We start from the raw sequence: 12,023 nt of genomic DNA on the forward strand, positions 1-12,023 counted from the left end.
GTGAGAAGCTGAATGGTGCTTTGAGCAACTAGATCTAGTGGAAGATGTCCTTACCCATAGCAGGAAGGTAGAACTAGATGATCTTTAAAGGTTTCTTCCAATCCAAACCACTCTGATTCAGTCTGACAGCTACTGACACAGGCAACCTTGAGCACCACTTGAACAGTCCTTCCAAGAGAGGAAGATATTTTGATGTGAAGGCTCTGAAAGACCCTTAGCTCTACAGGTGTGACAATTAGGGATGAAGGCAGGTAAGCTGTTCTAGCTGAAGTGAACTTTGAAGACCATGCTGGAAAGAGACTTAGATGGGTCTGCAGGACTTGTGAAAAATACTATATCAAAATGATCTGCCTGAATCTTTCCCATTCCTCTTGCAGAAATAATTGCTGTAAAAAATGACACTTTAATAGAATTATGAGTGTGGAGAATACTGAAAACATCTGTGGCTTGTTAAGGGACCATTATATAGGGGAATTTAGGCTATTTTGTGAAAAATTGATAAAGATATGGCCCAAGAACATCCAAAATGAGATTTCTGTCTCTCTCTGAGATAGCCTTCCTTGTGCTTGTCTTCCTCTTGTGCTGATTCAACAACATCTGCTGTTAAGCAACACTCTGTTTCATCACAGAATCAAACTCACATCCAGTACAACCAACAAACTTCTCAATAGACATGAAGTACAAAGTGCTGCAGGTTGCTGCAAAACATTTATAGGTTGCAATAAAGTGTTGACTCATCATCCTGGGAAATCTGCTGGAACCTAATCACTCCAGGAGTATGTTCTATAAAGACTATTGGCCATGATCACTGTGTATAGGAGGCAATTACGGATTAAGACTAAAAAAGTAAATTCACTTGCAAATAAGTCCTTGCTGATCCCTCCACACTCAAGTTGAGTGGGAAGTGATAAGAGAAAACTGGCACTGATAACACAGATGTGCCTGTTCTGCTTGGGGAATCCATGATTTACAGAATGTTCTCTTTTGATAAGCAGATGAGATAAAAAAACAACATGAAAAGAACACCCCTCCACCATTGAATCTGCACACTAAATAAAAAGGAAGGAAAATTATGATCAAGCGTGGAGCAGCTGTAAGGATAAATTAAGTCTTGATTCTCAGGGTGCAGGCATTATCAACACCACATTAATTTGTCTCCAATCTGGTACTCAAATATGAGATTAAAAAAATTATGCACCCAAAAAATCACTAGTATTTTTGAAGGTTCATCTGAAAACAAGAATTCAAGCATTATTTTTCCTGTAGCTGGTTCTTGTGAAATTGCTGTGTAGAAAAAAGACTAATGCATTACTGTACTTAAAATGTTAAAAAATAATGTACCTTGTGTAACTGTAGCACATATTAAACCTCAGAATAGAGGCTGCTGCAGAATTGCAGTATTATCAACTATTAATCATAGGTAATGGTTGAAAGAACAATTTCATTTTAAAATGGTCTTACAAATATTAAAATTTTCCTTCAGCTCTGAAATACAAACAGACCAGGCTTCATAAACCATATTTAGTGTTTTCATTAATACTTTTCTAATAGCACCAACATTATCTGCAGAATTTAAGGCTCTCCTTGAGGAGCATTAATTCTCTGAACTCATCCTCTCAATAATATTCCACGCACAAACCAACAAAATGCTGTTTAATAAACTAAGAGGGATAGGAATAGTGGGCTAAATCTTTTGATCCAGCAGAGCTTCACTTGGCATATATTTGGTAGGATTATCATTAATTTACTTAAATCCCATTCTGATTCAGTTCTGCAATAGCTGAGAGTAATCTGAAATCACCTAAGGGATATTTTAATTTAAAACTGTCATCAGCAGATTCCAAAAGGTTATCCTCATGACAAGAAATTTCTTGAATGTAATGTTTCTCTGGATAGAAATCCCTACCTCTAACCTTCCTCTCACTTATCGGAAAGCAAAGGATCAACATTATCAATTTCATCCCAAATTATGATTTCTCATGTATGCCAGAGAATACCAGCTAACAGTTTAGGACCTTTGTTTTAAATATGGAGTTATGAATAACAAAATTAAGGACTACTAATATGCACAAAAGCCCTAAAACATTAGGCTGTTCTCAAGAATTTCTCTGGGCTATGAAACTGGGCAAACTTGTGATAGTGGAGTAAAAGCTATTTTCAGTTTACAAGGAATACTGGAAACTACCAGAAAAAAATTTACCAAAATAACTGATGTGCAAAGTAAGTGTTACTTTTTTCTGCTATAGTATTTTTTTTGTCAGGCCACACACTTCATTTACAGCAACATAGACGAATGCTGAGCACACCCCAGCTCCCCACAGTGGAGTACTGCTGGCATGTTTACCATGAATGCTCACATTCATGGGCAGATTCATTTTCTTTCTTAACCTGAGTCCCTTTAAAATGAAAAAAAAAATCCTTTACAGTTAATGGAGAGCAATAGGCATCTCTAAGAAGTAACTCACTCCACCCGAAATCTGAATTACTTTTTGGAGATGTCACTTCTTCCATGAACTATTAAGGAAAGTTAACCTAAGTCTCTAATTTAGGTACCTTAGTTTGTAAGGTAAATTTAAGAAGAATATCTAAGCATACAGATTATTGGCAATGAGCCATTCAACTCAAGAAAATCATTGTTAACAACACATTTAAGTTCTTTTAGATTTTAAAGCTTGAAACACACACTTTCAGAAATGACCTTACCTATGCATTCCCCTTCTATCTTCCTTTTGAGATACTTTTGAACTACTTTGTGATAACAAAACCATTCCATTATTATTGCCATAATCTAAAAGTTTGTGACCAATTCTTTCATACTTTTCACAAATGGAAAGTAAGACACTGTATATAGAGAACACTGGGATTTTTCATTTTCTGGAAAAATATAATTAAACTTTGAGGTGTTTCTTACAATGTAACAACTCTAGGAAAATATTAAAAACAATTGATTCTGGAATTAAAAAAGATTTAGTCTTAGTGAATCAAAATTAAGCTCAGTGAAAAATATCGTCAGGAACTATGAATTAATATTTCAGTTTATTTCTAAACTTATTGATTCATATATAGATTTGCTTGGATAATAAGCATGTTTAGGCATTTTTTAGATTTTTTGTTATCCTCAAGGGATAACTACCATCCCAAACCATCAAAACACTATGAATACATACATATGTATGACAATATGTAAGATTAGTATTAGCTAGGGTGAATCCTGTTTTATTTTAATTGCTTCAGTAGATTAGTGGAAAATCCTGTATTTTTCATGTAATTGCTTCATAACAGAATCACATTAATATCTCCTAATAGTTAACGTTTGCTATTCCTAAACCAAGACACCACATAAACACCAAATACTTAAAACGCTAATTCTTCTGTAGTGCAGTGGGACTCAGCCATCAACTTCCTTGAAAGGAATATTATTTTGTAACAGCTTACCTGGGAATCAGATGTTAGGGAAGTTGCTCAGTGGTTAGAGAGAGCTGACAGATGGATACAGTAGCAAATCAGAGTCTCCATGAGAACATATGCTCTAATTTTGGCTGAAATACCCTTTACTGGTGGACTATGCTATTATAATTTTCTCCAACTTTTTTCTTGATTTTTACTGTTGTACAAATGGTGTGTCATTCTTTCCTTCTAGTTTTCTGAACTCTTCTCTACTTCATGAGAGCTCTTCTCAACTCCAAACTCACTTTAAATCTGTCACAGCTACTTTTCCAAAACTAAAGTACCTTTTCTGACATTGTGAGGGAAATAACAAGTGCTACAATTCCAGCATGAGGACTGGAGCTGGTCAGTGATGGAGTGTTAACATCTCAACTTCGTGGACAATAGCACAATTTTTTTCTAATGATAAAAATATAAGTGCTTTTACCCTCAGTTTAAGAGAAAGTAAAACAAGAATCAGTGATTTTAATTACCTGAAATCTTTTTCAAGTTGTGCAATATGTTCTTTCTGTAGACTTATTTGAGAATCTCTCTGTTGCACAGTTTCAATGAGGTATTTGTATGGCTGTTGAGCTTGGTTCAACAAAGAATTTGCTCTGTCAAGCTGCAAAAAAAGGTATCACTACCATTAATTTTTTAACTTATAAAGCACAATTATTACTGATTATTGATTATTACAATTATTATTGATTAGTACTGAACTATTATTGGATATTATTGTTTTTAACCAATTGCATATTAATATAAACTCCTAACCTTTTATTATATACACAAAAAAGGAAACATACCTCCTTCAAATTGATTACTAGTACACTATCTTCACACTTTTCTGTTCTAATTGTGTGCTATTTTCACTGCAATAATGATACCACTCTCTACACTCCCCTAATCTGCATTTTCAAGGGTTTTAATGTAACAGCTTCCATTGATTAAAAATAAAAGTAGAGTCACAATGCCTCTGTTTATGGTCTTATTGACTTACTGTGGTATTTTCTTCCCTCCTTTAAAAAGCTGAAGAGGTTGTATAATAAATACTGCACTTAAGTAGCAGTATTTGAGCCACGTTCAAACCAAAAGCTGAAAAAATCACTTTTGCATCAGCTTTTTATCCATGTTCTAGACTTCATCTAGATGACTGAACAAACTCTCAGTGGAAAGAAAAATAATGGGCTACTTAAGCATGCTGTAGTCTACAGGATCCCTAGTTTGTTCTAAAAAAAAATCAAGAAAAACAATGGCTGGGAGTACAAATCATGTAAAGACAGCAAAGAAAAGTTTTAGAACTTTACACAAAAAAGTTTAACTTTGTACTGGGTTGTATTATGATTTAATGTATACAATTATATGGTAAAAGATCAAAAATTTAATGACAGGATAAAAATTAGCTGAAGATGCTCCTGTGGAAAGCTGCAGGAATTTGAGCTAAGGTCAGTGATAGTGAATCTTTCATCAGTGAGGCAAGTAAAAAACTACTGTGGGTAAGGAATGAAGTGAAACACAGAACAATTTAAGACAAAGGATAGTGATATGGAAGAATACCAAGGATAACTATGATTCACCAATTTCCTTTCTTCCAAGTAAGAACCTGAAAGAATATGTTTTAGTCAAATAGAAATTACCATGATATACCTAAGAATACATAAAAAATTAAAGTATTGGTTAAAAAATCCCCAAACTTCACTGTACATGTATCTTTCATTGAAATAACCTATATAGACATATATATACACATACAATTTATAAAATTCAAGTAATTTAAAAATATGTAGAAATTTCAGTATTTGCACTCTGTGAAGTACTTGGGTGTAGTAATTCTAATTTGTAATTACTGTAGCTTTAAAAATCAAACTGTTAAGCTGTTACTATTCCTGAAACAGTAAGCCTAGAAATTACATATGGTGGCATCATCTAATAGAAAACCTAGTTGTCCTTTTGTTCCTATGAGAAAAATTAAAAGATGATTTAAAGATTTTTTAAAAAAATTAGTTTGCCCTAATTCTGGGACCTTTCAAGCTGAGGTTTGTTAAATATCTTCAAAAGTGATTTAACAGAAGAGCTGTGTAAGAAGTAGTGATGCATTCATTGAACAATTAAGTATCAAACAGAACAAACTAGCTTGGCTGGCTGTTCTTCTCTTCAGAAATCAAAATGTTGTCTGTCTGGCTTACAGTCTTGTTTAGCCTGTAAAGTAATCCTCCTTTCAATATTAGTTGCAAAACATAATATAAACTTCTTTGAAAACTTCTATCATGGAGTTTTGGTTAGTTATGAGGCCATTTTTTAACATCAAATAGATAAAAAACACTATTTAGAAAAGATTTCATTTTATGAACAGCTGTTCCGTAATGTTTCTACATATTTGAATTTTTGTGTAATAATGATTTACCTCTTGTGAAATCTGTATTACTTGTTCCTTCTGATGTTCCAGATCTTTCACAAGCAATGAGTTTTGCTTTTCTAGCTGCAGCAATCTTCTTGCCAAGTGAACACTGTGCCAGTAAAAAGCAAGCTCAACTTGAATTTTTTCCAAGATAGGCAAAAGAAATTCTAACATTTATACTTCAGGATTTGATGGCCTTAATTTTTCACCAATGCTTAAACATTAGCATATATAAACTATAGAGTTAAACATGCTGCATAGTCAAAGTTAGAAAAACAGTCAAAATATTACAAAATGTAACAGCACTAAAATAACATTCGCAGAGTTATGCTATTGTAATATTTTATGCATAGTAATTACAATTTGTCCAATACTACACAACTGTAGAAATACTGTCAAAATCCTTCATCTAATTATGATTATTTACTTTTTAGCAATTTTACAAACTCACTTTAATTCTAACTTAAATAATGGTTTAAAGAGCTCATTAATATATGTTTTGCAGCAAAACACTGAAAATGTAGTATTATATCACTTTCAAAAGAGAGGCAAAATTGTTTTGTCTGACATTTAATATGCTAAATAATTTAATATTATTGCAAATTTTGTTTTAAATAAACTCTTATGTAAAGTCACAGATTAACTTTGAAGAGAAAGGATTATTGACCTACTTAAACAACCTAGTCAAAAAATTAGATCCTCAACCTCTTGCAAGCTTTATGTCCAGAATAAAAGAGGTGTGAATCTATTCAAGAGCACAGGTCCATGGGCAGGAAAGGGAAGATTCAATATGCACTGCAGAGCCTGCTAGCAGACATCTAACCTAGTCCTCCAAACTCTTATGAATCACAGAATGGGCAAGGTTGGAAGGGACCACAGTGGCCATCCAGTCCAACCTCCAGAGCCCGTTGTGCAGGACTGCATCCAGGTGGTTCTTGAGTAACTCCACACCCATTTCCTGACTGTGATACAGAATCTAGGAGAGGGTAGAGTGGTCTAAAGCAGACTGACTGACCTGAAGCTCAGGCTTAAGCATGCATAAATCTAGATGATTGTATGAAGTTTATCGGAAAATTTGACCAGTCATAACATCCATCTCTTCCTCAGTAAAATGGAATAGACTTCTGGATTTGGCAGAAGTCTTAACAATCTTTATCTGTGTTATAAACATACTCTTTCATGCACTAATCTCATCTAGTACAAAAGAGAAAGGAACCACTTTTTTGACTAGTAGCTATTAGGGTGTAAGTGAAAACTTGGATACCTTCCCATGGCAAATTTAGGAATGCAGCCCATGGTAATTTTCCAGGCTTCAACTACTCGGTGAACTTCACCTGAATTTGCAAATATTTAAGGATAACACAAGTACACCTTTCAGGCATACTTTTTAGTATGTTTTTTGACTAGTTTGAATTGAAAGCAGAGACAAAGGGACTGATGTGCAAAGGCATCTTATGCTGGAAACATTTGATTCCAACTATACTAGAAAATTATGCAGTGTTCAAAAATGTGGTAATTCCTTGTTAGCAAACCACCAAAGTCATCCTGGTAGTGTTTTGTATTCTCTCATTAACACTTCCCAAGCAGTTCCTAGGCATAGCTGAGAAGTCAGCATGGCAAGCAAATTACTGCCAATATGTTGTTCACATGTAGTTTATCCTACACTGAGAACTGTTTTATGGCAACAGGTTTCTACAGGCCATTTGGTCTTGATGCTTCAGAGCGCTCCCAGGCAGGCTCAGTTTAGTACTAAGGATGTACAATGCCTATGTTTAAAGTAATGAAGGAGCTGTTTTCTGGCAAGTGGCCAAATAAGTACAGACCCCACACTGCTTGAAAAGGTCCATTTTGTACAAACTTTGAGAGACTGAAGTGCATGATGTGAACTTAAAGGAGCTCTTCATTTAGCATCCCATATGTCTGGGATTAAAGAGCAGGTAGTGGACTCCAGAAAGAAGATTATTCCCATTTGTAATAGATTGTCTTTCCTTAAGCAATCCTAGAGAGCAGAAAATTTATCTGTGTTTCTTTAATGGTGCTAAATAGAGGATGGTGTCAGAGTCTTTGCTTTTAAAAACTTTGGCAGCTAAAGGCATCACACACATTATCTGCCTGGCAGTTTTCCTTGAATCAAAACAACAGGTAAACCATACACAGTCTTTTATGGCTTTTTAAATCTTTTTAATTCTAAAAGATAAAGAAACTCTATGAAGTCTCCAACACTATTATGAAGGATTAAGTCAGTTTATTAGTCAATGCCTTTTGGAACAAAAGTGGAGTATATGAGTCATTCCAAGAGAGCTGCTTCTAAGCTCAAAAAGTGTCTTCCAAGCATATCTGAAATCCTGGCCTGATCATCAGATTCAGCATTCAAAGGAAATTCAACAGAGTTGTCATATGCGTAAATAATCTAAACTGAATCAAATAAAGTGAGGAAAAAGAAGGATCCAAGCGGAAACTCAGAAAAGTGCCCAAACTATTGACAAAAGAGGAATAAACTGAAGCTTTAGGAAATGGTGCTATAGAGCTCTCAACAGTTTTCTAAACCAGGTGTGCAACAGGATCATGGAGGTTTTTAGCACACTCTTCACCTTCCAGGGACGGTGACTCCACCACCTTCCTGGGCAGCCTATTCCAATGCTTGACAACCACTTCTGTGAAGAACTTGTCCAACCTGAACCTCCCCTGGCAAGCCTGAGGTCATTTCCTTTTACCCCGTTGTTAGTTGTGTGGGAGAACTGAGTCACAGCCACTACACACACGCTCACAATGAGCCATTCAAATGTCACTATTATTTCTTAAAGACAATGCATAATATAAATTTATTAGTTCAAAATGACTATGATCAAGAGGTATGTTTTTCACCTATGCATCATTTTAGTCTGTTGATCAAATTTTCAAATTGACCAAATCAGAGTAAACTAAAAAAAAATGCAAGTGGAATAAGACCCTGTATTAGTGAAGATAAAATAGTTATGCTCTGAACTACTGTCCTTCTTAATATCCTGACATAGTAAGTTTTTCTTACTATTAAATACAATGATTTTTAGGTTATTAATAATGCATATGCTATTATATAAATGTAAACAATGTAACTAATCTGTTTTTACAGCTGCTTAATTTTATACAATTATAATTAATCTTTCTAAAAGTCAATGAGAAGAGATTTTAAAATGACCTACAAAAATATGCTCATTCATATGTATCAACTACATTAACAGGTCCTAGTCCTCAATCTATTCCTGTAAACTTAAGCCATTAAAAAACCTCTTCATGTTAATCAAACTAGCTTGATCTTAATACAAAACCTAATGCATGTAATCTTCATTTAGTTTATCTCGAACAAGTGAATTCATGAAGTACTCTTTTTTTACCTTTGCTTTAGTCGTCTTTTGGCTGTTGTAGGAACATTAGCACCATATCCATATGAGAAAAGAACCCTTTCAGCTTCAACTTCATCTTCCACTGCAGAAAAATGCAGAAAGGGGCTGTTGAAGAACAGTGCCAGAACTTATAAACTTCTAAGCAATTCTATCTACAACTCAACATGCAAAAACATTTTTCTAGAAGCTAAATTTTCAGTTGGTGTAACCTTCTGGGCTTGAGTGGAACAGTTTTTTTCACCATTAACATCAAATTTAGTGCCACGCTTTAATTACTTACAACACTTCTCATTTTTATCTTTTACGTAAGACTTATGCAATACAAAAGTAAAGAAAAATAGTTCAATTATCTTGAATATTCATACTGTTGGTATGGTCACAAAATACATACTACTTGTATAAGTTTACTTCAGCAGTAGAAAGTTAGGTTGCTTAAGTTTTTAATCTAAATAATTAATTTTCAGTGCATACATGAGAAGGTAGAGGAAGACAAAATTTGAAGTGTTTAAGGTGACAGGACATAACAAAGTCCATGGGACCAGAAGGGACACATCTGATGTTGCAAATGGTCACAGTGAAGCTGCTCACTATGATTTTTGAAAGGCTGTGTGATCAGAAATTTCAGCACACTTGATGAAAACAAATGCCATCCATTTCTTCAGAGAAGGCCAAAAAAAGAGCTTCTTAAGTACATGCAAAATAGAAATATTAAAAATAATCTCTGCTTCCATAGGTGATTGATTTCTGAAAACACATTTCTAAGGGTTTTAAACAGATTATAATTGCTTTGAAAGGAAATCCCAAGAGCAGCAAGATTAAAATGTCTATGTTCATATTTCAAGTTCTGGAATTCTTGTTTCCGCTCTCCTGTAAGATGAAGTGGGCCAGGGAAAAAAAAAAGAAAAAGAAAAAGAGTAAGTGTATGTGTGAAATAGAAAGAGGCAGAGAGAGTGGGACAGAGAGGAGGTGTAAAGGGGGACAATGAGAAAAATGGGAGCGGCAGGGGTGTGAGAGAAAGAGGGAGAACAAGTAAACACCAGCCCAGGCGCCACACAAAAGCTTTGCTGAATCAAATAGTTGTACACGGGAGAAACAAATGTAGGAAATTATGTGAGTCCTATCTGACTCATCTTTCTTAATGCTCAAGTGCCTCAAAATCAGAAATACCTCCATTTCTCAACAACTTGCAAAATGCTGTAACTTCTTTGCCACTTGTCTAATACCCTTGTAATGCTATTTTAAACAAGGATTCTTAAAACGCATTTAGAAAGAGAAAAGCCTCTAGAACAGCACCTGTGGTAAGTCACATATCTAGTACATTAAAAACAATATAGAAATTTCAGTAAGTATGACAGAAAAAGTTTACTAACGTGGCACTACAAAGACACCAGCACTTCAGAGCTGTCTTAAATATGACAGAGACTTCTTAGGTGCTGTTAAACACCTCTGGTTCAGAAAATCATAAAGAATAATTTATCCTGCTTTGTTAATACCCTTCTTTTTCGTTACATATTCAGTGTCAAATGTCTCAGAAAAATGTCAGTAAGATCCTGTCCTGTAAATTCAGATCTGTCTCTAGTGCCCAGTAAATGCCACATCAGGAAGACAAACACAAAAGAAATTGGAAATGTTGTAGGTATCGAAATAATATTCTGTATCAGTGTGTGCTTCTCTTCTCTTACAACATTCCAGGCTCTTCGCCTGACTTTGTGGTGTAAATTTACATTTTATAAGCTAGGGGACACTTCTTAATGACAGTTTCTTATGCTACTCAGCAAGGACGTGCCATTGTGAGGATATAGATGGGTTCAGTCTTTTTCTTAGAAAGATACTGAGCAATGGAAACAAGAAAAATCAAACAACTAGTCTACAACAAAAATACCCTAGCATGAAGATTGTACTCTGAAAAGGAAGAATAGACAAAGGCCAAGGAAATTTACTACTGTTATTCATCTGGAAACCTCTTAGGCACTGTAAGAACTGGCTATATAAATTGTTGATAGCTTCCTGAATAAGCTGTTTCATGTCATTTCAATATTAATAAAGTGAGGCATAATGATCAGGAAGTAACAGTAAAAATTCAGTGATCTCTTCCACATGCATATTTTCCAAAGGGAAAAAAAGTGCATATATATGTGATTTATATATTATATGACAAAAGCCATCTCACATGTGTAAATAAATACACAGTTTATTAAAAAGTCCAGAGAACCCAACCCTCACTGACATCCCTAAATAGTGTAAAACAGCAGAGGCTTCATGACTCAGGATGAAGAAAAAAGAATTATATGCTATTTAAATATAAAGAGGTGACCACAGGAATGAAGATTAATCCTTATTATCACTAAAGTCTGTAGAAAACTCTAATTGTCTTCCACACAATACTTCAGTCTAAATTATATTCCAAGAAAGATGGACTGAAGTATTTCCATAAAACACTTGATTTAAAAAATAGTTATACTTCCTTTCAGTTATTTTTCTACCATTACCTATTGATGACATTTAACTATCAGGGCATAATTTGAGACACAGGAGGAAGTACATCTGTCTTCTCCTTCAAAGTGTTTATTTAAAAATTTACTTTTTTCCTTCTGTTTTCCCTAATATACTAGACTTAACTAGTATTAATGTTAACTTTGTGTATCAAATACAGTGAAATAGCAAGTTCAGTATTAAAGAGAAAGTATATTGAAATAATATTAAGCTATGACTCCTTTTTTTCTCCAAGGAAATAAGAAAATAGTCACTGTATTTTAAAATAACAGTTCATTTGCAAATTTTCCTTTCTTTAGCATTCTGCAGCATAGAATGTT

At 34.3% G+C, this 12,023-nt stretch overlaps 1 protein-coding gene across 2 annotated transcripts in view; it reads right to left on the reverse strand.

Moving 5' to 3' along the window:
• The window catches only part of PIBF1 (progesterone immunomodulatory binding factor 1), a 105,965-nt gene that overhangs the window by 25,864 nt on the left and 68,078 nt on the right, over positions 1–12,023 (reverse strand). For both annotated transcript variants that reach the window (XM_058045116.1, XM_058045115.1), the window contains exons 13-15: positions 9,202–9,292; positions 5,834–5,936; positions 3,921–4,051 (exon numbers count right to left, since the gene is read on the reverse strand). In XM_058045116.1, coding sequence (XP_057901099.1) covers positions 3,921–4,051; positions 5,834–5,936; positions 9,202–9,292 — 325 coding nt within the window. The remainder of the gene's footprint in view (positions 1–3,920; positions 4,052–5,833; positions 5,937–9,201; positions 9,293–12,023) is intronic.

The sequence above is a fragment of the Melospiza georgiana genome, chromosome 2, assembly GCF_028018845.1.
Source record: "Melospiza georgiana isolate bMelGeo1 chromosome 2, bMelGeo1.pri, whole genome shotgun sequence".
Lineage (NCBI taxonomy): Eukaryota > Metazoa > Chordata > Aves > Passeriformes > Passerellidae > Melospiza > Melospiza georgiana.